Source organism: Neopelma chrysocephalum, unplaced genomic scaffold, assembly GCF_003984885.1.
Source record: "Neopelma chrysocephalum unplaced genomic scaffold, ASM398488v2 Primary Assembly neopelma1_63, whole genome shotgun sequence".
Taxonomy (NCBI): domain Eukaryota; kingdom Metazoa; phylum Chordata; class Aves; order Passeriformes; family Pipridae; genus Neopelma; species Neopelma chrysocephalum.
The window spans coordinates 10,680,307-10,707,527 of NW_020897720.1; the positions used below are offsets into that span (position 1 = coordinate 10,680,307).

The 27,221-nt window shown below is 59.7% G+C and overlaps 3 protein-coding genes across 5 annotated transcripts; 1 reads left to right on the forward strand and 2 right to left on the reverse strand.

The window, feature by feature from the left end:
- Nucleotides 1–1,433: 1,433 nt before the first annotated feature.
- Nucleotides 1,434–15,552, forward strand: TNIP1 (TNFAIP3 interacting protein 1). Of its 3 annotated transcripts, none has more exons than XM_027682332.1 (18): nt 1,434–1,555; nt 7,314–7,484; nt 8,477–8,599; nt 8,893–8,975; nt 9,194–9,262; nt 10,996–11,187; nt 11,370–11,464; nt 11,542–11,623; nt 11,859–11,951; nt 12,168–12,233; nt 12,387–12,518; nt 12,604–12,732; nt 13,034–13,150; nt 13,458–13,583; nt 13,938–14,018; nt 14,151–14,345; nt 14,591–14,681; nt 15,025–15,552. In XM_027682332.1, the coding sequence occupies exons 2-18, from the start codon at nt 7,352–7,354 to the stop codon at nt 15,048–15,050; spliced, it is 1,833 nt and encodes a 610-aa protein (XP_027538133.1). In that variant the 5' UTR covers nt 1,434–1,555; nt 7,314–7,351; the 3' UTR covers nt 15,051–15,552. The 3 variants fall into 3 exon arrangements, with proteins under 3 accessions (XP_027538133.1, XP_027538134.1, XP_027538135.1); XM_027682333.1 differs by having other exon boundaries at nt 11,862–11,951; XM_027682334.1 differs by lacking the exon at nt 11,859–11,951.
- A 682-nt stretch (nt 15,553–16,234) lies between these two features.
- Nucleotides 16,235–19,105, reverse strand: GPX3 (glutathione peroxidase 3). The gene is made up of 5 exons (XM_027682338.1): nt 18,920–19,105; nt 17,697–17,850; nt 17,365–17,482; nt 17,049–17,148; nt 16,235–16,958 (listed from the first exon to the last, which is right to left on the reverse strand). The coding sequence occupies exons 1-5, from the start codon at nt 19,004–19,006 to the stop codon at nt 16,743–16,745; spliced, it is 675 nt and encodes a 224-aa protein (XP_027538139.1). The 5' UTR covers nt 19,007–19,105; the 3' UTR covers nt 16,235–16,742.
- Nucleotides 19,106–23,946: 4,841 nt separating this feature from the next.
- On the reverse strand, nt 23,947–25,780 carry SMIM3 (small integral membrane protein 3). Its single transcript, XM_027682680.1, has 3 exons — nt 25,653–25,780; nt 24,794–24,975; nt 23,947–24,446 (listed from the first exon to the last, which is right to left on the reverse strand). Exon 2 carries the CDS (start codon nt 24,972–24,974, stop codon nt 24,795–24,797), a length of 180 nt encoding a protein of 59 aa, XP_027538481.1. The 5' UTR covers nt 24,975; nt 25,653–25,780; the 3' UTR covers nt 23,947–24,446; nt 24,794.
- Between the last annotated feature and the right edge of the window lie 1,441 nt (nt 25,781–27,221).

A 27,221-nucleotide genomic window follows, 5' to 3' on the forward strand; every position in this document is an offset into this window, starting at 1 on the left:
AGGGCTCTCACCCTCCCCCCCAGCCCTTCCACGACCTGACCAGGTGAGTAACACGATGATATTTTCATGGGGAAATGGAGTGAGGGGAAGACAGGCAGCTTTTGGGGTGCTGCAAAGCTGAACCATGCCACCCCCTTCACTCCTCACAGAAATAAGGATTTGATTATTTTGTGCAGGCTGAGGCATTAACGCATAGGCAAGGCGTTTTCTAGTTCTGTGGAACTGCGTTTAGTTTTGAAGGCAGGTTTTCTGAGGGTTTACAGAATGGCACTGGGCCTCTGGGGTAAAACAAGACTTCCAGGGGACAAAAGGGAATATATTGTCTGGGCATGGGGTCCTGCTGTCTCATCCCCAGCTGAGACCTCAGAGCACAGAGAGCACATCAGGGTCCCAGCACTGCCGAGCTCCCGTAACCCAGCCGGGCTGCCAGGGTGACGTCCTGCTGTCAGTAAAGGGTGGTCAGGGAAAGGGGTTTATTGGCTTTTAATTTTTAAAACCCAAAACATCAAAGCACCAAGAGGCCACAGAGCTGGGTAAGAAGCCAGGACTGGGACAGCGGGAAACAGCTCGATCTCCACTGAAGGACCTCGGTGAACCCAACACCAGGTCACCTAAGGAGGACGTACACAGACTGCAGGCAGAGAGCAAGCAGCACGGCTGCCTTACAGCGGGATTTCTTTGCTCCTGGTTTTTTGTTTTTACTTATATTTTTAAAACCCCACCACCTTCCGTGTGGCAAAACCAAGACAAGAAAGAAAATCAGGTAGTTGTTGAGCAAATCCCAACGAGTGGAGCAAAACCAGGTGGCGTCCCCTGTGGTTCTTGCTCCTCTGGCTGATTTTGGTGGTCCATGACGGCACGGTAATCACAGCAGCGGCACAGAGGAGAAGGATCCCGGAATACACGCTCCGGTTAGAGGGTGTAATTTCCTCGTCTAACATTAACTGGGAGGCTCGGTGGGGAATTCTCAGAGGAAGGCTCTGGTCAGCCACAGCCGGCTCGCAGCAGCGCCCTCCTCCTTCCCGGGGCAGAGGGGAGAGCTGGCGCTGCCGCCCCTCAGCAATCCCCCTCCACAGCGGGGACACCCGGGGACCCCCCCCGGCGGGCTGTCCCCTCGGCCCCGCCATTTTGTGTCTCCGCACGCCGGGAGAGCCGCTGAGGGGGCTCGGCAGAGCCGCTCCGCGACCAGCGGAACGCCCCACTAAGGTGGAAGGCGCAGGCAGGCTCCTGCCGCCCCTCAGAGCTCCACTAAGCCGGGCGGAGCCCCGCGCAGCCCCAGGGACCCTCAGGGGACACACACACAGCCACAACGAGTCCGCCATGACGGGCACCTTCCCCACCACCTCCCCTCCCTCCCCCTTTATACCCTGCCCCGCGCGCCGATTGGCTGCGGCGCCTGTCCGTCAGGCTGGGAATTTCCCGGGGGCGGGACCGCCGCCTCCGGTGCTGGTGGCGGAGCGGGGGGCGCCGGACCCTGATCCCGGTCCCGATCCCGGTTCCGATCCTGGTCCCGATCCCGACCCCGGCAGCGGCCCCGCCGCGGGGCGTGCGGCAGGTGAGCTCGGAGCGGCGCGGGGCCCTGCCGTCCCCGGGGACGGGAGCGCTGCCCGCGGCACCGGGATCTTACCGGGCACCGGGGTCGCGTCGCCGCAGCGAAGGGTCGGGGGGTGGCGGGGGCTGGCGGGCTCGGGGGCTGCGTGTCGGCCGTATCTGTCCGCTCTGCGAGCTCTCGGGCAGCTCGGGCGGTCGGGGTGAGACCCCGGAGGGGGCCGGGGCCGTGCCGTCCACCGGGTGTCGCGGCCGGTCGCGATAGTCGTGCCGTGCCTCAGTTTCCCCTTTCCCGTGCAGGGCGGGGGCTGCCGACGCTCCGCACCCCGCCGCTCTCGCGGGGGTCGGGCTGGTTGTGTGGTCCCCACCCCGTGTTGGCGGTGGCGATGCCCGGGGGGGGGGGGGGGGAGGCTCGGGGGGGTGCGGGGTGGGGGTCCCGCAGCCCCTCGGGCGGTGCCGATCCCCCGGGGGCGGCCTCGCTCCTCCCTCGTCCCGCCTTGCACAACCGCGGCGTTTCCCCCGGCCCACGCACCTGCCTCCCGGTTATCCCGGGATTGCGCTCCCCGCCGGGCAGCGCCAGTGCATGGCCGCGCATCCATGGCCCCAAGGACCCTCCTATCCACGCTGTTTTCCTTCCTCTTTGACTTCTACCTCCTGGTCTGGTGGTGTGTGTCCCCATAGGATGCTGATCCAGAGGCTGGAACAGCTGGAGCAGGAATGGCAGCATCCTCCTCTTTTGGGAGAGGGTGCACAGCCTGTGTCCCCCTCTCTCCTCCCTCACTTCCATGCTGAGATCCCCACGGAGAGCAGAAAGAAAGAAAAAAAAGATGCTGCCTGTCACTGCTGCTTTGGGGTGAGAATAGCTCCAGGTGGCACTCTGGGGACCTGCAGCCTCTCAGAGATCCAGCTGTCCTGTTCCTCAGTGTCCCTGGCATAGGTTGCTCGCCAAATCGGGGAGTCAAATACAGCCCTTCCCTTGAGCTGGATTTTCCCATTACTTGGATGGGTTTTTCCCATCCCTTGGATGGGTTATTCCCATCCCCTGGGAACTGGGAGCTGTTCTGTTGCCACAAGCTCTTTTGGAGTGCACATTTCATGGAGAGCACTGCCAGACAAAGCGTTCCAGGGACCAGACTTTGGGCACTGGGATGGGTTCTGGAGGCAGGAGGGCTCCAACCTTGCATGTCCTTGAGAGCTGTCTGTGGTGAGGTGAAGTGAGCAAGAAGAAAACAAGAGAGGCTTTTTGCAGCCCTTGGCATCGTTCCTGGCTCTGCAAGAAATCCCACGATGCCCTTTTGGCCTGACCTATGCAAAACAGACCTATTTAGTGCAGGGCCGTGGGTTGTTGCTTGCCAGCAGCTGGTACAAAACATTCATGGGTGGAGGAAACCGAACCATCTACTCATGTGGCATTGCAGGATTTGTTTTAAAGCAGCAATTCTTATACTTTGGGTGACAGAGGAAGCTTTGCTGATGTAGCTTTGTGGTGCTTGGTTGTTTGCCGGCTGAGGCGCACCAGGTTGGAAAGGAGTAGCTTGGAAGCAAGGAAAAGGGGTGGCTGTGCCTTGCTCTGCTTTGGAGCGCTGTGATGAGCAGCCATGATGTTACTGAGCTCTGCAGGGAGAAGTGGAGCAGGCAGCATGAGGCAGTTGTCTTTGCAGCAGAAGACGGGATCTTGCATTAAACCCCCAGGGTGCTGCCAAGAGAGCACCACCACCACGTCTGGCTGCATGTCCTGCCTGCACTGGAGCTTGGGCCCATGCTCAGGAGCTCTGCAGCTGTGTCTGTAGACCTGGCAGACCCGGGGAAATGCTTTATTTTCCTCGTGAGCAGCCTCATCAGAAGCAGGTTGTTTTGTGAAGCTCTGCGGGAGGTGGGTTTCTGAGGCGAGAGTAGGATTTCTGGCTGCAGGACATCTGTACTACCTGCTGTGTTTTGGGTAGGGCTCTCGCCTTTCCCACCCTCTCTCTGTGGCTAAATAGGCTGGAAAGGAAAATGCTTCAAGTGGAGGTTCAGGCTTTTCCCTTTAAGACCTGAGCCTTGCAATGCCTGCTTCCCTCTTCTTTTATTACTCCCAGCCCAGTGGACTGCAGTGCCCAGAAAGTCTCGTTATTACTCTCTCCTAAATCCAGCTCTGCTTTTGTTTCCCTGCAAATGAGACCAGTTCAGCAGCTTAGTTGTCCCTGGTCTGGGAGCTGCTGGAGCTCTGGAGAGGAAGACAAAACCAGGCTGGGGTCTGTGGCTTTTTGCTGATTTCCAGTAAAATGATCAAACAACAACAGCAGCAACAAAATCCTTCCATAGTATCTATCTGAGTGGCTTTTGCTTTTCCTCTGAGGAGGGATGCTGGGGAACCAGCAGCCCCGGTCATGGGAAAATTCTGCTGGCAGCCTGCAGGGATTTACTTTCACCTCCTACAATCCTGGTGCGGAGGAGGCTTCCTGGGATTGTCGTGTGATGGAGTAAGGAAAACCCCTTTCTCCTAAGGGCTGGGCCGAGCCCCCACCATGGATCACAGGATGGGAACTGATGGGCTGCCAAGGCCTCAGCTTTGAGAGGCTGGTCCCCACCCCAGGGCTCACTGCCCAAAGCAGACCTCCAGCAGTGCTTGCTGCAGAGGATTTGCATTCTCTGCCTTGGGATCTTCAGCTGTTTGGCAATTTTAAAGCAGGAATCACGTCCTTCTGCATGGCTGGTACAGGGAAGGCCGGGGAAGCGGTGCATGTCATCCTGGGTGACAGTGGTGACAGTTCCTGCTCACTTCCAAGCCACAGCACAGCTATTTAAATACCACTCTGCTTTCATCTTCACCCAGGAGCCTCCCCTGCCCACTCCCACTCTCATTGTCTGCTTTTGCTGAGTTATCATAAAATTTTACTACCTGAAGGTCTTGGTGCCCTGCTTGGAACCAGCAACGCCCACGGGTGACCGTCTGGCAGTCTCCATCCATGGCTGGGCACGGAGCCAGCGAGCTACAGCCAGGCAGCCACGGTCTGTGCCTGGCCCTCAGCCCCAAGGGCTGTGAAATACTGTCAGATTAGCTTAGGAACTGTTGACTGGCAAAGAGGGAAGTGTTTTCTAGTGGTTCGGTGGTTTCTGCTGGAGTTTGTGGTAGTCATGTTTTCCTTGCATTTCTGATCACTATTAGGTGCTGGTCTGTGGTCCTCTCTCTTCTCCCCCAGTGTTTTTATTGAAATGAGGTTTTCCACCACTGTAAATCTCACCTGTCAGAACTCTTAAGGAAAAAAAAAAACAACAACAAACAACAAACCAGGACTGGGATCAGTGACCTGGTCCCCAGGGTGACAGCTGTGTCCCAGCCGCTCCTTGCAGAAACTGGGCTGTGCCTCCACTCCAGGAAACCCGCCCTGACCTCGGTACTGCGGAAACTCCTCCCTCTTGCTGGGTATTGTTTGCTGGTGAATTTGTGGCTGGTCTGTGCTTCCGTCAGCTGGAGATAGTTCAGTTCCTTTCCGCAGCTGCTGTTTGAAAACAGCTTCTGTGTCCACTCTGCTGCAATCTCCCTGGTGGGGTGCAGACCTGGGGTAGAAAAATTCTTAATAAAATCCTGAGAATTGGGCATAGCAGAGACTCTGGTGGCTCCATCTGGCTGAAAGAACATGGGATCACTGTGAGCGAGCTCTGCCAGTTGACAAGGTGATCAGTGCAGCTGGATTGGGTTTGAGGGATTCCTGCAGGGGCTGGGGACCTCCCACGTGTGCTGTGGGGCAAGGCAGAAAACCTCCAGGTTTGGGGGCTGGAGTGTAAGAGAAATAGGGGCTGGTACTTCAAGCTGCTGCAAAGCCACGTGGGGAAATGGTACCACACAAGAGGGCAGCTTGTTCCCACCTTCCTCAGTCCATACCTGGGTTTGTCCCGGTGGAGGACATGGATGTCCCACAAGATGCTCACTGCAAGATGGGTTTGCTACCAGCTCTTCCCAGAGCCCCAGGTCTGGAGCAGCATATGGTGACTAGAGACCAGTGAGAAACAGGCTCACGTCCCCAGCCTGCCTGTGGTGCCATCCCAGTCCTCTGCCAGGCTGGGCACAGGTCACGGCATTTGCCTGCCATGGAGGTGCCACTGGGCCACGTGTGTGCCTCCATGCTGGGTTCTGTCCTCCCCACTGGCAGGTCTGCTCCAGTTTTCCCCATCCTGTGGCAGGAGGCTGTGAGGGATTTCATAGAATCCTAGAATGGTTTGAGTGGGAAGGGACCTTAGAGATCACCTAGTTCCAACCCCCTGCCATGGGAAGGTACACCTCCCATTAGATCAGGTTTCTCCAAGCACCATCCAACCTGGCCTTGAACAATTCCAGGGCTGGGACATCCATAGCTTCCTGTCAGCTGCTCTGGGCCCCAGGAATAGCTGGTCCTCAGCTCGCCCCACACCACTGCACCAGGACAGCTCCCAGTGATCACCACCTCCAGCTGCTTGGGATGGGGCTACAAGCAGTGGGGGCCTTGGCAGCACCCACAGGGCAGGAGGATGGTGAGGCCCACCAGTGCATCTCCTAGAAGCAGTCTGCCGCTGAGGACAGGCCTAATTCTAATTCCCTGCCTAATTCCCTGCCGCTGAGACAGGCGTTAATCGCTGCTCCAGTTGTGGATGCTGCCAGGTGGCAGTTGTCATCTGGAAAGTCCCTGCCGCTCCCTGGCAGGCAGGTCATCCCAACCGGAGATCAGCCTGGATCACTCATGGCATGAGCATTAGTCTGAGGTTGAGACAGTTTCGGGTATGGGCTGCCCCCTTCTCCTTTCAAAATGTCCCCTTGGCCCCCTCCTGCTCACCAGCACCCAGCTGCCTTGGCTGGGGAAAGAGCACTTTGGGGTGCTCCTGTTGTGTCACCAGCCAGCACCCCAGCTCCAGCTGGCACTGAGACCTTCTCAGCTGCTGCTCTACTCCACATTATGGAGCTGGCATCAGGGGGGATAGTTCTGATAAGTTGTGCTGTGATTCACAGCAGCTACTTTGTCCCCCTAGGAGATGAGTGAGACCTGGAGCCAGGATCCTGCCCAGCTGTCCCCAGGCCAGACCTCAGCAAGGGGGAGGCCTTAGGCCACCTGCAAGTGCAGGGAATTGGAAAAGCAAATAGCAGGCTGCTTGCAGGTGATGCGTTTCCTTGGACTTTGCTCCCAGCCCGGCACATGCCTGGCTGTTCCATGTGCCTGATTCAGGAAGCCACACTGTTGGCAGCCGGTTTTTCCAGCTGAGCCGGAGGGCAGAGCGGGTCCCTGCCTGGCTCCTGGGGCTCATCCCCACAATCCTGCCCAAATTTCCCCACAGCTGCAGGTTAAGGTTTTTGGAGGTGCAGATGGTGCCCCTCCTCAACAGCGCCAGCAAGACTTTATGCCCCGCAAAAATACCATATGTTGAGCAGGATGTCCTGGTGACAGTGTCCAGGCATGGTGTGGATGCTCCTGGGCTGGGTCTTCATCCTTCCTGGGGTGCAGCAACCAGTGGTTGCCACCTCCTCCACTACTCCCATGTCCTGCAAGGGTGAGAGCCAGCCCTGAGCGGGGCTGCTGGTGATGCCTCCTCGTGTGACACTTCTCATGGCCGTGAGTCACCCCGACATGTTCACCCCCAGCAGGGCTGGAGGGGGAAGTGCCTTTACCTGGGACACTTGTTGGCTGGCTGGTGAGCAGTGAGGCAGCGCTGCCTCAGCCAGCACAGCACCCCAGACCCCCACAGGGTTGGGACCAGGGGACTGTGGCACTGTCTGGAGCCAGAGGAAGGTGACGCCGTGCTCCACTGCCTTGCAGGGATGCCCAGCTGGGAGATAGGCGACTGAACAGCAGGCATGGAAGGGAGAGGACCCTACCGCATCTACGACCCTGGTGGGGGCTCAGAGGAGAATGGATCCACGGCCTTGGAGCGCCTGGTGGAAGAGAACACCCGGCTGAAGGAGAAGATGCAGGGGATCAAGTCTATTGGTAACTGCTGCGTGCCAGGGGGATGAGGTTTGCCTTTGGGGCAGCTCAGCCTGTGCCCACCAAGCCTGAGGTTTTCTTGCTCAGTTGAGAAGGGTGCTGGTAGAAGTGATGGGTCTTGGCACTGGGGCAGCAGTAAAGCTCTCCCTGTCCTGGGAGGGTTGAGCAGGATGCCTGAGCTTTTTCATATGATGGTGCAGGGGGAACAAGGGTTTTGCTGAACTTTTATGGTGCTTTACAGTGGGATAAATGGCTGGAAAGAAAAAGCAAGTACTGGAGCTTAGTCAGCTTCTTGGAGTTCACAGGTGCCAGGATCCGTTCTGCTTTTGATGAAAACCCCCACCTCTTCCAAGCTCTTTTGGGTCAGGGGCTTTTCCCAGGTGCTGCTCAAAGACCCTGGTATTGGGTGCTCTCTGCCAGCAGGGACATGCCAGTGTGGAAATGCTCCAGCCTAGTTGGGCTACCCCCTTTCTTGTCCTTGACTGGCTTCCCCCCACCCCCAGTTTTGCTTTCGGTCTCGTGACCCAGCTTCCCCTTTCAAGTCCTGCTTCTGCAGCCAAATTTCCACCTGCCTCGTGATTCCCGCTGTGTCACCATGCTCTTACCTGTGACCAGCTTCTGCTGGTGTGGCAGCAACCACCCAGGGTAGGGGGAGGATTGCATTGCTGGTGACAAACCCCACAGTGGGCAGGCCGGACCCCTTGGGACACCACTGAGGCTTAAAATCACTTCTTCTGGGAAGTGGAAGAGACCTCCAAGAGACACGGTGCTGCCCTTCTGCCTCCTCTGTGTGTCATTGTGGGGATTTCTGAAGTCAGTGAGCCACTAATACAGCTTTGCCATTGAATTTGTCCCAGAAAAGTTGTTTCTGGGTGAAGAAGGACTATTCTGGGCACTGCTCCACCCAAATAGGGTGTTTGGTGCTGGTGGATGGGGCTGCTGCAGGGCAGACACTTGGGGAAGGGGGCTGAGCATCCTGCTGTTGCCCACAACAGGAGAGCTTCTGGAGGAGTCCCAGGTCGAGGCATCCAAGCTGCGGCAGAAGGCAGAGGACCTTGTGAAGGACAACAAAATGCTGATGGCATCATCTTCCTTGGAGGACTTGGTGAAAACTGGAGGTAGGAGATGTGAGGCTCATGGGGGAGGAATAACCCAATGGCTCAGAATCCTGGGCTTGGGGGAAGGGAAAGGGTGTGCAGGAGACTTTTATGAAGGTCCCTTGCAGCCCTGTGTATCTAGAGTATATCAAAGCACTGCCATCCTCCCTTCCAGAAGGAGGTTTCTGTCCCATCTCCATAGCTGGGGTAAAAACCATCCATTGATGCCTGACCTTGCAGGGGTCTGCATCCCAGGTGAGGAGAAACCCTCCTCTCCAAAAGTTTCATGGCTACATCCTCTCTCCTCTCTGCAGCTGTCGGCCCTGATCCCAACTTCACACGGGCAGCCCCAGGCAGCGCCCAGACGGACATGGAAGTACGGAAATCACCTCCGAGTGTGAGTCTGGGGAATGTGGGAGCTGGTGCTGGCATGGCTGGAGGGAGGGACTCTCCATCTAGTTAAAGCAACAGGAGGCAGCCTTTAGCCTCTAGGGATAAACAGGGATAAACCTAAAACAGTCAGCTTCTCTGCTGTACTCCTGGTGGTCTTCTCATGGTGGATATCCTGGGCTGCCATTCCCTGGAGAGCCCTGACCTGGCTGCCTCCTCTTGCAGGGATCCTCCTCGGAGTTCGAGATCGTCACTGTCGAAGCACAGGGGTTTCCCCAGGAGAGCAGGAGAGCGGTGAGTGGCCCTGGTGCCTGTGGGACTTGGGGAGTCGAGCCGGTCAGTGTGGTAGTGCCAGGGGTTTGGGGGTGTGCAGGCAGGCAGCACTGTGCCCCAGCAGGCACAGGCAGGGCTGACAGACCCATGTCAAGGCAGCCCTTAGGCAAACCACAGAGGAGGGATAAACTTGACAGGAGCGCCCAAGAACAAGTGGCCTGGCTGGACTGCCTGGGCACAGGGCCAGTGAAGCAGCCCCAGACAGATGGGGCAGTGGTGTCTGCAGATGTCACACAGCAGTGAAAGGAAGGGCTGTGACAACCCAGTGATGCTTGGATGTTCACCTGATGCCCACACTGGGTGGGAACATTGGGTCTCCAAGCCCTGTCATTGCTGACAGGGTCTGCCCTAGCCAAGGCACCTCTGTATGCTCCATTTGCTGCCACCTGAATGTCCCCCTCTGGCTGTCACTGCCCTGTCCTGTCCCACTCTGGCTTTTTGTGTGTGCTGGAAGGGAGGGGAGGAGGGATGGGGAGCCCAGGAGGGATGAACATCAGCTTGCACCACATGGTACCAGTAAGAGATTGTGCTCTCACTGAACATCTCTGTTCACATTGGCCAGAGTGGCCCTAGGAGGGGTTGAGTCTCATTGAACACTCCTGGGGTGCAGCCATGGGGTGATGGAGAATGTGATGGCATCTGCGTGGCAATCAGGTGCCGGTGCCTGAGCCAAGTCCTGTCCTGTGCTCACAGCTGGCCTTCCCAGCACTCCAGCTGGGCTTGGGTCCTCACTGCCTCCCCTTGCCAGCCAGCATGGGTGGGAAGAGCTGGCCATGCTGTGCTCCATACACACCCTCCCACGGCTGTTTCAGGGCTGTAAACCCCAGGGTCAGGGTGCTGGGGGCACACTGAGCTCCTGGCCCCTTATGGTGCCACCCAGGGCATTCCCACAGGCAGCAGGTGAGTCAGCAGGGCCAGGAGCAGAGCAGGCAAAGGTGTGGCAGCACATCCCCACCTCCTCCCAGCAGTGCTGTGTGTGCCAGCTGGGCTCTGTTGTGCTGGCAGTGTCTCCCAGCCAATGGAGGAGTTACCGGCCACACCAGGGGAGCACAAACCTTTGGGGACACCCCCATGCGTGGGCAGGTGTACGCCCTGGTATTGATGGGTGCACCCTGATCTGGGCTTTCCCGGCTACTGTTTAAATCCCTTGCATCACCCTCTTGGCTGCTAACTGCCAAATAGCTCAGGTTCCTGGTGCCTGGTGTGCCACAGCAGCAGGGGAGCACTGAGGGAGAACAGGAGGAAGGAGAAAATGGGGATTGGGTAAGACCACCCTTTCCAGCACAGCCCAGGGCGTACATGGGGAGGACAGTCTCAAGAGCTGGGATTTCTAGTCTTGGTGCTGATGGGGAGACCTCAGGTGGAGAAGAGAGCAGGGGTGGAAGATGCCTCTGTTGCTATCAGCGAATCGAGAGTGTGTGGTCTGCTCAGACTACCAAGGGGCACAGGGAATCCATGGCCTGGGACAGCTGCTGCCCTGATGTCCTCCCTCCTCTTGGGGACTCAGTGTCCCATATCCAGCAGCTGGGAATCAGACCCTTACAAAGCTGGCGGTTTTTCAGCGTACTGAAGGCTTATTGCAGGTCCAGCTGCCCGCCACAGCCCAGGGTGGGAGGTGAGGATGACTTTTGCCCCAAGAGGGAACTTTGCAGTGTTTCTTGAACTGGTCTGACTGCACTTCATCCCATTCCCAGGACTTGGAGCAGCCGCTGAACGAGGATGCCAACCTGCTGCCCCAGCTGCAGCAGCTGGAGAACACGCTGAGTGGCTGCGCCAAGGAGGCCAGCAAGGACCAGGTCTTCGTGCGCATGGGCTACATGGCCTCCGAGCTCAAGCGCTTGGCCTCCAAGGTGCACAAGAATGAGCAGAGAACGTCGTTCCTGCAGGTGAGCAAGGGCTGGCCTGGCTCTTCATGGGGGTTTTCCCGCTTTTGTTTTTTCCCGCCAATCCCCTCCTGTCCACTCTGAGGTGGACACACACCCCCATGCCAGGGTTTGGTGGGAGGTGGGTGGCCCAGCAGGCTCCTGGGGCTGGCCACGTCCTCATGCTGCCAGTGTTCACCCTCCAGACGCTGTGTGAGACGCTGCACAGTGAGAACAAGGAACTGCGCACCAAGCTGGAGCGGGACCTGGAGCAGAGAAACCAGGCTCTGGAAAAGCTCAGGTGAGGGTGGGTGGTGTGGAGGGGGACGGGGCTGCCCTGGGAGCTTCTTCCCACTGACCCATCCTCCCTGACTGCAGGTGCGAGAACCAGGAGCTCCGGAGGATGGTGACGCTGAGCAGCCAGGACAGCGGGAAGAGGGAAGCTGCCGAGCAGCAGCAGGTGAGGAGGCAGCATCGCCTTGGAGAGGGCTGGGAAGGAGGCGGGGAGCCCGCTGACACATCAGCAAAGGTGGCCTCATCTTAATCAAGCCCCCAGTTTGTCCCAGTATGACCAGCAAGACTTCTTAGGGTCTCAAGGGGATGGGAGAGGCCATGGGAGGGGAACTGGCTCGAGTTTAGCCGGCCTTGGGCACAGCCTCCACAAAAGCCCTGAGGGTCCCCCCGTGCGCGTCCAGCAGAGCGGGGCCATGGTGGAGAAGGCGCCGGGCAGAGAAGAGCTGGAAGCCAAGGAAAAGAAGGTGAAGATCCTGGAGCACCAGCGCAGGGAGGTGAGGACCAGGCTGGGAGGGAGGCACAGGGCTGGGATGGGATGGCACCAAGAGACTGGGGCAGGGCTGCGGAGCCACAGGGAAGCACTGCTGGAGCTGGGATCTCCATCCAGCTGGTCCCCGAGGTGCTTTCATGTCAGGAGTCTGCTGGGGACTGCCACAGCTGGCTTGGAGCAGGGTTTGGGCTCCTGTTCAGCCATCCCTCTCTCCCTGCAGCTGCTGGAGGTGAATAAACAGTGGGATCAGCATTTCCGCACCATGAAGCAGAAGTACGAGCAGAAGGTAGGGCTGGGTGCTCGGGGGCTACTGGCTGCTGGGTGCTGGGTGGGGGGACTCAGAGGAAACAGGGTGCAGGGGAATATTTGGGGGCTGTCTGCGCCCCCTTTCCCCCATTGTGGGTCCTTCCAGGCCAATGTCCCCACTCTCCCCTGACAGGTCACGGACCTGCACCAGGAGCTGGCCGAGGCCCGCAGGGCACTGACCGAGCTGGAGGCGGAGCGGGAGCAAAAGCAACGGGATTTTGACCGCAAGCTGCTCCTGGCCAAGTCCCGCATCGAAACAGAAGAGGTGAGTCCCCTGGGAAGAGTGACAGGGAGCTACCAGCCCTATTGCCCTGCGCTGGCTGATCTCCCTCCCACGCCCGGTCCTGCAGGCAGAGAAGGAGAGGCTGTCCATGGAGGTGAGAGACCTGCAGCAGAGGATGCGGTTCCTGCAGGAACAGCTGGCTCCGGTCACCAGGCAGCGGGAATACCAGGAAAAGGAGATCCAGAGGCTAAACAAGGTGGGGGCAGGGCACAACCCCTCACTGCAAAATGTCTTTTATGTTCTCCGGTCTCTTCACCTCTCTCAAATCCCAAACTGACCCTGATCAAACCACTCTTGCCCAGGCAGAGGCTTGTGCCAGATGAGGCTCACCATATCCCTCTGGGCTCCCAGGAAAGGGGGTTCAAGGAGGGTCTGTTGTCCCTCATGCCCCTGCCCAGTTATACCCACTTCCCATGCTGGGCACATGCCCATGGTACTCCAGAGACATCCTGGGCACTGCACCTTGCTCTGACCCTGCTCTCTTCCCTTCCTCCTAGGCACTAGAAGAGGCCCTGAATGTCCAGGCCTCTCCACCACCCATCTTTGCCATGGAGCCAGCGGGGAAGCTGCCACAGCAGGAGCTGCTGACCCAGAACGAGCTACTCAAGCAGCAGGTAGGGCAGGACACAGAGCCACTGGAGGCAGGGAAAGAGCTACATGTCCTGGACCTTCCCAGCAAAAAGCCCAGAGCTGCCCAGCAGCTCGGTGGGTGTCAGTGCTGTGGTGGTGGGGATTGGAGACTGAGCTCAGCATCCTCCAGGCGTTCAGCTGGAAGGACCACAGCCATGGGCCATTGTGACAGCCCACGTACCTGAGGCTTGGTGTAGCTGATGGGGTCAAGGATGGCAAATCAGTCATAGGGGTGCTTTGGGAAGGTGTCTACCCTCAGCCTGGTGCACACACATTCCTCCCTCCTGCCAGGTGAAAATTTTTGAGGAAGACTTCCAACGGGAGCGGAGCGACAGGGAGAGGATGAATGAGGAGAAGGAAGAGCTGAAGCAGCAGCTGGAAAAGCTGCAGAAGCAGTTGGTCCTCTCCAACAACCAGGTGATTAGTGCTGGCTGCCACCAGCAGCATTTCCAGGAGCCCCATGTAATCCCTGTGTGTGTCGGAAGTGCTCGTCCCCAGTGTCACAGCCCCCATGCCCACAGAGCAGGGGCTGGGTGTCACCAGCAGCACTCTGGAAGCCCTGTGTCTGCCCTGGGTATGTCAGAGGTTCTTGTTCCCAATGTTACAGTCCCCTATACCTAAGAGAGCACCTAAGAGTAGGGGCTGAGGGAGGACAGGAGAGCAGAGGGGTAGTTTTTCTGCTGGATGTCACTGCCAGAGCATCTCCTTTCACTCATCACACAGACATGGGGGTGGCAGGGTGGGCTCTGCACTAACTCTCCTTGCTCCCAGCTGCGAGCCTCCAAAGACGACTGCCAGAGGGAGAAGGAGGAGAAGGAGAAGCTGAAGAAGCTGCTGAAACAGCACAAACAGGTGGGGATGGGAAGAAACCCTCCTTAGGCAGAGGGAGTGGGGGCTGCAGGCCTGGCACCTCTGAGCCAGGTGATGGTGGTGGTGGTGGACTGCCCTCGGGATCTCTCCATCATCTATCCTGGCTCCTCACAGGCTTCTGGAGAGAGGCTGCACCCCGAGCCGGTGCCAGGGCCGCTGGGCCCTTCCTGCCCCATGTACCAGTACCAGTACAGTCCCCCCATGGCTCACCCCATGTACCACGGCTTCGACGAGTGGCAGCAGGTCCGATACCCGCCAGCCATGCCGGGCGAGCACACGCCGGGACAGAACTTCCAGCATTTTCCTCCGGTGAGTGTCTACCTGTGCCAGCACGAGGGGGAGCAGAGGGGCCGTGTGAGTGGGTCTGGGGCAGCTCTTCCAGGGCCCCTGAGTCACAGAGCAGGGAGCTGAGTACGTGTGTCCTGTTGGCATCTGACTGCTCAGCCCCCTTCCTCCCCGTCCTCCTCCTCACACCCTGACAATCAATCAGGGAGTGCAGCCTCATGATTTGCATGCCTGGTAATTCACTGTTTCTGTTCCATCTCCTCCCACAGCCCGAGTACCCTTGGCGCCCACCCTGTGCCATGGCTCGCAGCCAGAACGCCCAAGCAGTGGCTGGGGTGAAACCAGTCCCCAAGGACTTGGGTAAGGCTCAGACCCCTGGTGGTGGGTGGGCCCCTGTCCTTCGCCTTGAACCCCTGGGTGCTTGGCTGAAGACTTGGGGGAGGGATGGGGGCTTATCTTTCCAAGCAGTGCCCATTCCCCCTCAGCCCCCCTCTCATCAGCTGAGGGGGTGATTATGCCATGGGGTTGGTCCCTGACGCATCCCCACAGCACCTGAAGTTGGGCTGAGCCCCAAAAGCTCACGGAATTGTGGCAGTTGGTGCTCGGGAATCACAGCCATGCCATGGCTGCCATCCCTCCCTTGGGGCTTGTCTGGGCATGAAGAGCTCCACTTACCCCCTGCCACCCCTGTCTTGTGTTCCAGAACAGGCAGGTCCTGGATTGCCCTAACGCCAAGGACCGGCCGCGCTCCGACACCACTGGAAGAGGAGTAGGGTGTGTGTGTGTGCCCGTGTGTGTGTATCCAGGAGCTTCCTCCGGCTGCCGATCCCTGTGCGTGGACATGTGGTGCACGTGGCTGCACTCATGGCCTGGATTGGCTCGGCAGAGCATCCCCCCAAGGAAATCATGAAGGAGGGACTGGAGGGGCCATCGCGGTGGTGGCCAGTGCAGGGTCAGTCCCCTGCAGCCTTCCCCTTCCCCCCGAGGTGTCAGGCCTGGCATCGCTGTAGAACTGAGCCAGGTCTTTGGGGAAGAGGAGCCAGCGTTTCCCAGGAGCGTGCCAGGAGCTGCCCCGGTCCAGGGGCTTGGGTTCAGCCCCTGGAGGAGCGGGTGACGACGGGGACTCTCCCGGCGGTGGGAGGTCCCACTCTCGCAGGCAGGTGCCGGCCGCAGCCATGGCCCGGCCCGAGCCTGGTTGGTGTCTTTGTATTTATTTAAGGACTGAAGTGTGGCTGAGTCTCTCTGCTTTTATCCCGAAAGCTGCTTCCTGTGGGGCAGCCTCTGCATGGGGACAGGGAGGGATGCCAGGGCTGCTGGTCCCCATGTGCTCTAGGTCACAGGGTCATAGTGAGCACAAGGGGTCCCCAACCCTTGCATGGGCACCCCAGGATCTATTGTCCCAAGTCTGTGCCCCTACCTCCCTCTGGGTGCTGGGCTCAGCCCCTCACTCTTCCTCTCCTGCCCTCCACCTCTGCCAGGGCAGGGAGGCCTCGACTGTCCCGTCTGCCTCTCCATGCAGCAGTGGCCTCGGGGACAGTCTCTCACATTGCACAGCAAATCTTGCTCCAGAAAACAGGTCTGGAGGGGAAAAAACAAACACAACCCTTTGTGTAACACAACCCTATTTGTGTAAGCGTGGCTGTCACTGGCTGTCACGTGTGTGACAGCAGGAGGCATTGGCCCAGCACACTCCTCACTGGGGGCTGTCCCTGGTCCCACCTGCAGCCCCTTTTGCCCACCTCTACATCCTGTCCCCCTCCTCTCCCCAAATGCTGGACTGTGATGACAAATGCTTGTTTGCAGTTGCCCTGGGAAAAAAAATGGAGTTTCTCCAGTTAGGAGCTGCTCCCCACAGGCTGGCTGCTGTGCCCTCCCCACTCTTCCCCCTCTACCCTGGCCAAGGAGTGGGGCTGTGCGTTTGCAGAGCCTTTATTTGGTGTTACTATGGTGGGGGGCGAGGGGTCAGCTGCCCCCGACTGGGAGAGCAGCACGTCTGTGCACCAGGACCACGGGCAGCTTGAATGCACTGAAGAGCTGCTCCGTGCTTGGCAGGATCAGGCCAGGCCCGCCCCACGCCGGGGGCTTTCGGGCTGAGCCTTCATGGAGACGTGGTCTTCTGCTCCAGGGGCAGCTGGCCCCTGCATCCTCCCACTGCCTGGGATGGTGGGGCAGAGGAGTGCAAGCTGGAGGCCAGGAGACGTCACCACCAGGGGTGGAGGTGGGACATGGGGTTGTTGGAAATGTCCCACTCCCATTGCTGAGGTCTCTGACACGGGGTGGCCCAGCCCAGCATCCTGGCTGAGGGGTGACAGAGACGGCAGCAATGGAAGGGGACAGCATTTAGCTCTGGCTGCCAGGGAACATCCTGGGAGGGAGTGGATGGGGAAGCAGCCAGGGGGGATGCCGGCCCTCGTGCCAGCTCTACTTGTCCTGCTGCTCCTGCTGCCTCCTCAGGTAGGCCATGATGTCGTTCTTCACGACCCCGATGTTGGCACGATGGTACCAGCGCATGATAGGCACGCCTTCAGGCCCCACCAGGAACTTCTCAAAGTTCCACTTGATGTCATGGATCCGCAGAGGCTCCCAGAAGAGTTTGTTAGGGTTCCCAAAATTCTCCGTCACCGGGGGACAGGCGTTCTGCAATTGAAGGCCAGTGCATCACTGCCTTGCCCCGCCAAAAACCAACCTGGGTGCTGCCGCCTCACCCCCCCTTGCCACAGCACCCACCTTCAGGAAGGTGAAGACCTTCTGCTCCTTGGCCCCATTCACATCCCCCTTCTGGAAGAGCTGGAAATTGGGTTCAAAGCCACCTCCTGGCCGGACGTGCCTGCAAGGGGAGGGTGGGCAGAAGGTTGTGCAATGGACAGCTCTGGATGTTGCACAAGGGGTGGTGAGGGGACCCCAAAACCCCTTGTTTTGGGGGCCACAGCCCCAGGCTGGGAGGGAGGTCACAGCCAGCAGGAGCTGCAGCCTATGCACCCACCACCTGGCTGGGGATCCCAGAACAGCTGGGGTGCACCACAGCCCCCACCACAGTACTCACTTCAGAGCAGGGAGGATCTCTGAGTTCTGGCCGGGTTCCTGCTTCCCAAATTGGTTGGAGGGGAAGCCGAGGACCACAAGCCCCTGGTTTCTCAGCTCATTTTGTAGTGCATTCAGTTCTGCATGCAAGCAGAGCCGGGGTGGGTTAGCAGGGGACCAGGCATACCCCCAAACCTGCACCCACCTCCCTCGGAACATGTTATCCCTTCCCCCAGCTCCCTGAAGCAGAATGGGCCACGGGGACGTGCCAAAGGCTGCACCCCTGGGTGACACCACCCACTCCTGGGCTGCCTGCCCTGACCCCGAGGTGTGTGTGCCCTGCAGGGCTCTTACCAACATACTGCAGGGTCAGGCCTCAGTATGTGGCCACGTTGACGAAGAGCACCATCTTCCCCTTGTACCTCTCAAAGGGGATGAACTCATCCCCATCGATGGTCATGGCCCCATAGTTGTAGATGGTGTCGTTCACATTGTTGTAGCAATCCACCTGTGGGGCGAGGAGTATCCCATGGGAGCAGGCTGGGGGGCTGCCTGCCACCCCATTCCCCATCCCCACGGGCACCAGAGCAGCAGGCCCAGCCCTGGCACTGGCTGTGAGTGCAGCTGCCAGCGTTATGTCTGTCCCCTGTCCCAAATACTGCTGGCAGCAGCCAGGCTCCAGCGTGCCAAGGTCACAGTGATGGGACAGGCTGGCTTGCTCATGCAGATGCACACGTGTGTGCACACATGTGCAAGCCCGGGTAGCGGGCCTGGCTCCAGCCGGAGGAATATTTGCTGGCCAGGGAGCAGCAGGGAGGGGAGAGGCTGGAAAACGAGGAGACTGGCCCCAGTCTCCCAGGGCCGTGGGCGAGTGAGCAGGACCCAGCACCTCCCCATGCCTCTGGAGAGCAGGGGCAGCGCAGGGGGATTAGGGTGGCACTGGAAAGGGCCGGGCTGGAGCAGCCCCTGCACGCGGGGCCACAGGGGTTAACTCGGGGGTGCCCATCTCCTGTCCCCCACCAGAGAACTGAGGCACAGCCAACTGCATGGAGGGGCTATTTTGGGAGCTGGCAGGAGGTGAAGTCACAGGGGCTGTGCCCGGGGCGTGGAGGCTCCGTGGGGCTGTGGGGTCCCAGCGGGCAGGGTGGAGAGCCTGGCTGGGGGGGTGACAGTCACCTCTGTCCCCTGCCCGCTGGGCTGTAGGGACACGGCAGCCTCCACACCCTCCAAAAACGGGGGAACCCCCCTGGACGATGTGCATGGAAGAAAATCCGCGTGGTCTGCCCCTGCGGAGGTGGCTGGGGGAACACATGGCTCTGTCCTCGTCTGTCCCCAACCCCAGCGCAGCGATTCTTGCCCGTTGGCAAGAACTGGCTCAGAAAATCCCCCCCGGTAATCGAGGCACCGTGAGTGTGTGTTGGGGCCGGCGGGGGAGGGGGTGTCATAGGGCCACCGTGCCCCACTCCTGCCCTGGGGAGCCCTGCAGAGAGCCTTGGGGACAGGCGGGTCCCCAGGGTGTCACGCAACCCCCCGCCACCCCACTCACAGGCCCCCTGGGGGTGTCCCCCGCCTCTTACCTTCTCCCTCTGCTCACTCCACCCCGGCTGGACGAGCCCAGCCAAGAAAAGGGGCAAAATCCAGGCGCTGCGGGAGCAGCCCCCCATGGCGGGGCGCGGGGTGAGGGGTGCTGGCACCCCCCTGACAGCCCGGGGCCAGCGGCGGGGACCAGCGCTGCTGTCGCCTGCTGTCACCTCCGAGCCCGGCGGCCAAGAAATAGCTGCGGGGCTGCGGAGGGGGAGCCAATGGCCGGGAGGGGCCGGGCCGGGGCCGCGTTAACCGTGTGGGCTCTGGGACGGACGCACGGACACACGGACGGACACCGCCCGGGGGTGGCACCACGGCCTGGCAGGCACCGGGGGCACCCACGGGAACACGGGGCAGCGGCATGTGCGGAGGGTTTATGCAACAAGTTATCCGAGCCGGGATAAACCCGCAGGTTGGGAGGGGAAGTGCCGGGGGGACGGGGAGTGGGGAGAGAGAGAGGGGCCGGGGGATGGAGAGGGGCCAGGGGGGCAGAGGGGGCGAGGGGGGGAGAGAAGTGTCGCAGCGAAGAGGTGCCCCATCCTGCGCAGGGCACCCAGCCGAGGTGACATTTCCCCCCCCAGTGGGGTGCTGGCACCCGAGGAGCAGGGACTAAACACCCCCAGCAGCATCTCCGGGGAGGCCGGGCTGGGGGTCGGGGTGTGTGTGTCCCCCAGTAGCTGCAAAGGCAGAGCTGGGGAAGGTTGATCCTGCTTTTCTCCCTAGTGCCCAGTAAATTAGAGTATTGCTGAAAGCAGCCCTGGAGGAGGGTTCCTCCTGGGGGGGGCTGTTCTGGGGCTCGGGGGCTGTGGCTCCACGCTGGCCCTGCTGCGGTCAAGGGCAGGGCACCACTGTCCCTTAGCCCTTGGTGTCCCCAGGGGCAGGAGTTTCCAGCGTCCTGTTTGCATAGGCAAGGAATGCAAACGTTTACCCTGGGCTGTCTCCAAGGAAAATATCCCTGGTGAGGTGTAAATTCCTTGAAATCCCCCAACAAAACCATTTGATGGGAGAATTAACTGGATAGGAAACTGCGGTTTGAGGTGGGGGCTGGTCTGGGATACAGGGAAGGATGGGGTGGCAGTGGGTGAGCCCTGGGGGGACCAGGAGTGCCAGCGGGAGGTTTGGCTTTACAAGAAAGCAGGGCCAGCTCTGCCACGATGGTGTCAGTGAGCCGGCTGCTGGAGATGCCACCAGGGAAGGGGAGCAAGGATGTGGGTTAAGAGAAGGCTGGGAGCAATCTCCCTATCCATGTTTTTCACCGGAAGGAACACCATGTCCTTGGAAAGGCTGATATTATCTGGCTCCAAACACAGCCTCAGATGATGTGGGAGGGCTGGGAGTTGGGTGCATCCTTCAGGCACCCAGGGAACCTGTGGAGCAGGGCAGCTGTGGGTCCCTCCGCCACTGGCAGCATTCCAAAAAGCTTTAAACCTGCACTGCTACTGGAGAAGTGCCTTAGCCCTGCCCTGGCGTGGGGTGTGGAGTGTTTCCCCAGGTTCAGACAAACCCCCAAAGATGCTCAACTGCTGCCTGGAGATTGCCCAGAGCCCATCACAAGGTGCCAACAGCCAGGCTGGCCACAGGGATGCGCCAGTTGACCCTCATGGATGTAGAGGAGTGAGGCAGCTCTTCGCCAAAACTGGGGGAATGTGTAAGAGCCACTATTAGGGGTTTGACCCTCCCCAGCCACTTCCCAGGCTCTGGGTAGATTTGGGGCCACAGGGCCATGGGGCTGCAGCTCCTGGCCAACACACTGCCTGCACCTCTCTGCATCCTGCAGCCCACAGGGACCAGTGTGAACCTGGCACAGTGCCCTGCTCCCCAGCCAGCTCACACTGCTGAGCCTGACCAGGGCTTGAACCACCTCCTGGGACAGAGCTGGGACAGATCTGAGGAGCTGCTGTGCTCCCTGCTCCACTAGCTCCCACCATGGGAACAGCCACCCACTTCTAGTTATGTCCCCTAATTTCCTGCGTAGGGCTTTGGTGGCTTTCTCCTGGTTAATAAGGACTTGGTGGTTGGAGGAGCAGCGTGGCTTGTGCAGTGGTGGCACCGTGGCTTGTGCAGTGGTGGCACCGTGTGGTTGTGTCCCTTCCATGTGTCCCTGATCCCTGCCATGCACAGGGAAAGGCTGAGCTACTTCGGAACTGAGTTTTCCTGAAATCAAAATAAAAATAAAGCACCTCTTTCTCCAAGTCCCCTCTCCTTGGGTGCTGGTGCCAAATCATCCTTGGTGGAGGTGGGGGGGTGGAGGAGTACCTAATGAACCACAGCCGATGGACCTCCTCTCTGTCACTGAGCTTCCACGGCAGCCTGGGTATGTCACCCAGTGTCCCCACCATGCTCTGCCTTGCCATGCTCAGGCTGCATGGCAGAGCTGAGGGTGCTGGGGGCTCCAGCAACACTGTCTGAGGGCAGTGTGTCACTCTACCCTGCAGGACTGGGGTCCCCCACCCCCAATGGCAGGCGCGCTGGACGGGCTGACCCTCGCACGAACCTCCTTCCCTGGTTGTTTTTCCACCAGAGCTGGGCAGGAGCCAGCCCCCGCCTGCTGCAGATGTTTGGCAGGAGTTCGGGGCGGGAGGCCAGGTGCTTCCAGCCCCGTGGCCACCACGCTGCTGCTGCCACCAGCCTCCCTGGCTGCCCCCGAGCTGCGTGCCAGGGGCTGCAGAGACCTCGTGCCAGGCTGCAGGGCCACAGCTGAGCACAGAAAGCGTGAAAGCAGGGGTGGGGACTGTGTACTGCTGCTGGCTGGACTTGTCCCAGAACTGACCAAGCAGTTTCTGCCATGTAGAGTGACAGGCCAGCAGTTGCCAGGGTGGTGGTGGTGAGCTTGAGCAGCAGCAGGCAGCACTGCCCTGGCTCGCAGCAGTGCAGCTTCCCTCTGGCAGCCTGACATGGCATCAGTCCCAGGGCAGGCTCTGAACTTTTGTTCTAGGTGTGCAATGGGAGGCAAAAGCAGAACAAGCTCTGCCAGGCGAGAGGCCCCAGCTCTTTGGGCACGAGGCCTCCCTACGCTGCCAGCCCGCAGCTCGCCCAGCCCTCGCCACCCTGCCCCAGCCCATGTGCTCCTGCACGCTGCCCTGGTACCATGGCAGCCTCCCTGCTGGGCATGGTGCCCAGCACCTTTTGGAGTGAGGACCCCCCTTCCTGAGTGCCCTCGCAGCCCCCAGGCTTTGGCCTGGTTGCTGCCCCCTCCCCCATTGCCATCCCTTCCTCTTCCAGGGTAAGATTTGTCCCCCTGCAGAAATGCCACTGACTCAATTTCCCCCCCTTTCCACCGCAAAAGGGGACTGCCCAAAGGCAAGGTGAGAGCCAAAATCCTCGTCCCCCAGCAGCAGCCCCCATGAGCCAGCAGCCAGCTCCTGCCGCACTCCAGCACCTCTAGGAAAGTATCCCAGTGGATGCTGAATCACCTCAGCGCCCGCATTGTGCCTGCTTGCCATAGCGTCTGCTTCTCAAAAGGCAGGAAAAGGCTTTTTTCCTTGGCAAAACACCACACAAACACTGCCTCTGAGCTCCAGCACTGTTCAGGCACTGAAGCCAGGGCTGCAGGAGAATTTGCTTATCTCCAGAATTTGCTATTCCCGGAGGAGGAATTTTCAACTCAAATGTGTTGGAAATTCAGTCTAAATCCATTCTCCCCTATCTTCATTTAAAAAATGTCCTGGCTTCTCCCTGCTTTCCCCCAGCTGCCATTTCACTCCGTGTTTGTTGTTGTTACAGGCAAACCCCTCTTTCCAAGGCCTTTCCTGGAAATGTTTGCCACGGACTTGAAACTTTCCAGAAAACTCATACCATGAAAGGAAACCTCTCACATCCCTCGGCTGCTCCAAGGGGCACACGAAGGTGGGAGCAGGCACCAGGCATGGTTGCATGGACAGGGGGGAGGTGTTTCATGCTTTCCCTTGTGTTTTGCTCCAAACCAGGCTTCCTTCTCAAACCATTCCAGTGTTTGTGGCTTCTTCCCTATTCCTCTCATAGCAAAGCTGCTCAGCTCACGTTCCTGGTGCCAGATGCCGCTGGCCATCCCCACAGCGTCCCCAGGGAAGCAATGCTGGGGTGGGGAATGGGGGGGGGGGGGAGGAAGAGCTGGGGCTGTTCCCACCCTGCACATCCATAATGTCTTCCAGCTGCTGCCACACCGTGCCAGCACGGGAGGGAGAGAGGAGGAAAAACAGGAAAATAATTCTGGTTGTTTGCCTCAAATTCTGCAACTTGAGAGGGAAAGAGAGAGTCAACAGCTCGAAACAGAAATTTGTTTCTGGGCTGGGCAAGGAATACGCGTCCCCTTCCTTCCAGCACAACCACAGCCCGTGGCTGCAGCGAAGGCATTTCCTCTGCTCACAGGGGTCTGTGCTGGGCTCCCTTTCTGGGGTGGGAGGTGTTTGCCCAAGGTCCTGCTTCCCTGGGAATCACCTGCCCCTCTAGCCCCAACCCAAATCAGATGCCAGCTGCCGTGGATCAAGCCACACGAGATGAGACAGGATTTGAACACTGCAGGGCTGGTTGCTCTATCCAGCAGACAAACTGGGATTTGAACAATTCCCACCAGCATCACCGTAGTGTTTCCCCACATCCTTGACTCATCCTGTTACTTGAGACCTTTCCTGCCATGAGTCACCAGGACACGTTTCAGCCCCAGGACTGCTCCTGCCCCACTGACCCCGGCACGAGGCTGGTGTGGGGAAAGCGATGCCAGTCACCCAAGTGGGAGGAAAGCAGCCACCACTGCTGTCAGAAAGTCCTGAGGGATCCTTCCTGCTGTCTGACAACCATTGCCCAATTGAAGTTTGCCCTCCCAGAGCATGGGGCTGGGCTGGCAGTGTGCCTTGCAAAGGGCTGCGGCCGCCAGGCTCCAAGGCCAGACAGAACCCCAGCACCTTGAGCCAAAACAGTGCAGGAGGTCTCTGTGCAGGAGCACAGAGAGGGCTTCTGGAGAGGCTGCAAAGTATCTCAGATCCTGCACATGGGCACCCCGACACCACCCATAGTGTGAACAGAGCCACACGACATGCTCATGTGTAGGTTAAAGTCCATTTATTTCATAACAGAGAGCAATGCAAGAACTTACATGATCCCCTGCCACTGACTGGGCACAAACCTGCTCCTCCCACTTTACCTGCCCAGGGGAGAGGTGCACAGACCCCCCAGTGGGGCCGGTGTGTTGGGTGAACAGCAGAGGCTCTCGCTATCGGGAGCGGGGAGCGCAGCCAGCGTGCAGGCAGACAGGCTGGCAGGAGCTGCACACACTCCTCTGCCCCGCAAGACCCAGAGGAACCAAGAGCCCCAGAGATTTTCCTACAATTTCAGCAGATAATAGATAGAGGAGAAGCCAGTGCCAGCTGCACGTCTGCTGTGCAGCCAGGACAGGCTCTGTCACCGATGCTTTCAGCCAAGCCTTCAAACTCGCAACCAGAAGCCACATCCATCTTGCTTTGACCCTTTTTTCCAAACACCCTGAGAGCTGGGACTCCAAAGAAGAAATAATTTTGTCGGGCATTTCCACTCCTTGCTGCTTGCCTGGAAGGAGATGGGATCACCAGTGAAGGCAAGACTAGCCTTCCTGCCTCATGGCAGCAAGTTGTTTCCAGCTGGACACGTCCACAAAGTCACCCACTTTGCTCTCCCGCTGCTGCCTGTGCTGCCACCTCCCCCGTGGTCCCCGTGAGCTCGGTGGGCAACAGGAGGCAGTGGGTTCACCCAGCAAGAGCCTGGTGCCAGCACAGGGGCAGGCATCCAGGTGCTGGCCAAGCCCGGCTCCTGCCCGTCTCTCCAGCTCTCAGGGTGCCCCATTGGGCTCTGCGGGGCCCCTGGCACAGGGTCCCATGGCTGCAGCCCCCTGCCCGGCCGTGCCCCAGTGCCCACACCTCACACGATGCCGTTGCGCGTGGGGTGAGTTCGCACGCGGTAGATGATGACGGCGGTGGCCGGGCAGAGCACCAGCGCCGTCATCACCAGGATGGTGGCCAGGATGATCAAGACGATGACCCAGACGTCCAGAATGTGCTTGGGAAGGGCGGCAGGACCTGTGAGTTCCAGGAGGTCCATCCTGTAAGGGAGAGGTAGAGGGGTGACGGGGCAGCCCCCTCCATCCCTCCCACAGCCAGAACCCCTGCGCTGCTCTGAGCAACCCGCTGCTCTCTCCAAGCTGTGGCCAGGTCCAGCTTTCACCTTGGGCTCCTCTGAGAGCCTTTGGTAAAGGCTCCTTCGATTAGCCCCAGGATTTACAGCGTGCTTTGAAAGCACTGGATGAAAGCCTAGGGAAAAACTTCCCTATTAATTGCTACCAAAGGAGCTGATAAAGCAAAGCCATAACAGGGCGTCCCGCTGGTCACTCACCGGTGGGTCATCGCGTGGGGAAATGGTGGGGTCAGGTCAGCCAGAGCCCCCCTCCCTCCCGGGGAGCCTCCTGTGTGTGTGTCCCCCACACCTGTACTCCGTGCTGAGTCACCGAGTTAACAGCTCAATGGGACGGAGGAGAGCGGGGACCCCCCTCCACGGGGACCGCGGCTGCGCCCCCGTCCCGCTCCGGCATCCTGGGGGTGGGGGATACGATGCCGTGGGGAAGAGGCGTCAGCTGCCTCTGCCCTGCCCGTCCTGTCTGTGCCCTGCCTGCCCTGCCCTTGCCCTGCCCGTCCTACTTGCCCTGCCGATGCCCTCCCTCTCCCACCCGCCCTGCCTGCCCCCTGCATGCCCTGCCCATCCTACCTGCCCGCATCCCCTTACCTGCGGGGCTGCCCGGCTCCGACTCGGGCTCCGGCTGCGGCGAGAAGCGACGGCAGTGGCGGATCCCGTCGGGGGAAGAAGACTCCGCCTGGCCCCGCCCGGCCCGCGCGGGGCGGCAGGGAAGGGGAAGGGGAAGGGGAAGAAAAGAAGGAAGGAGAAGGGAGGGGAGGGCAGTCAGGACTTTTTTTTTCTCACCAGGCTAAAGCAAGGTCACATTCCACCTCATCCCAACCAGGATGGGTCCCACCGGGGGAGACCATCTGGAGCCGAACCCGAAGGTGTCAGGTCGTCACCGTGGGAACATTTAACTTCTTAGCCCTTAACAAAGGGTTCTCCCCTGCCCCTTCCTGCTCCTGCCACAGCAGGGCTCACAGATCTCACCTGCCCCAGAGGCCCGGGGGAGGTGCTCCCCAGGGATCCGGGCAGGGTGATTTACAGAGACAGGGAACAGCGTTTCCACTGCCCACTGGAACATTCCGCTCCATCGGTGATGCCAAATGGCGAAAGCAGAGGAGGGATACTCTGATTTTCCTGCTGGGACACCAGCTCAGTGTCACACACAGTGGGACCTATGCACTGCATCCTTCACTCCTGCTTTTTCCCAGGGAAATCTGCTGGATTCCCGGTGGTGGAAACCCCTACCCACATGCTCTCAGACCCCCCTGGCCTGCAGGCACCTTCCCGGGCCCACAGCACAGGCAGGGAGCCTCCTCCCTGCCTTCCCAGCAGAGCTCCCCTCCAGCTGCTGCTGCTGGATAAAGAGCATGTGGGGTGTTTATCTCGAGCTGCGGCAGATCCTCATGGACAGGGGTTTCCTCCAGAGCTGCCAGTGGTGGGCAGAGGGCAGGGAGTGACTCCAGGTGCTGTGCAGGGATGAGCCCAGGGGTGGGAATAAGTGATCCATGCCACAGTCCAGGCTGTGACTGGTGCTCGGTCGGGGTATCCAAGAGCAAACTGGGGGTGGTTTGCTGATGGAAGCTCTGCCCACACAGTACAGCATCCACAGACCTCATGCTTCCCTGCTGATCCCACGACATAGAAATGTTTGTTCTTGTCAGGACCCTGTCTTAGCTGCCATGAGATTGAAGAGAAACCATCTCTGGGGGTGTGGAATATTCAGCACTGCATCCAGCTCTGGGGGCCCCAGCATAGGAAGGATGTGGAGCTGCTGGAGCGAGTTCAGAGGCAGCTGCAAAGATGCTCCACGGGCTGGAGCCCCTCTGCCCTGGAGACAGGCTGGGAGAGCTGGGAGAACAGAAGGCTCAGGAAAGACTTTAGAGCCCCTTCCAGTGCCTAAAGGGGCCCCAAGAGAGCTGGAGAGGGACTTTGGACAAGGGATGGAGGGACGGGAAAAGGGGGAACGGCTTCCCACTGTCAGAGGGCAGGGTTAGATGGGATATTGAGAAGGAATTCTTGGCTATCAGGGTGGCGGGGGGCTGGCACAGGTCGCCCGGAGGAGCTGTGGCTGCCCCACGCCTGTTCCTGGCCGGGGTTTGGAAGCCCCCGGTCCCTGGATGTCTCTGCACCGGGGTCCCCCCGCACCGGGGTCCCCCCGCACCGGGGTCCCCC

Excerpts from the sequence above, each read along its gene's own strand:
- TNIP1 (XM_027682332.1), top strand. The coding sequence starts at position 7,352 with ATGGAAGGGAGAGGACCCTACCGCATCTACGACCCTGGTGGGGGCTCA. Across the intron at positions 8,600-8,892 it reads GGACTTGGTGAAAACTGGAG|CTGTCGGCCCTGATCCCAAC; the intron begins GTAGGAGATGTG and ends TCCTCTCTGCAG. Across the intron at positions 12,519-12,603 it reads CCCGCATCGAAACAGAAGAG|GCAGAGAAGGAGAGGCTGTC; the intron begins GTGAGTCCCCTG and ends CCGGTCCTGCAG.
- SMIM3 (XM_027682680.1), bottom strand. The coding sequence starts at position 24,974 with ATGGACCTCCTGGAACTCACAGGTCCTGCCGCCCTTCCCAAGCACATT.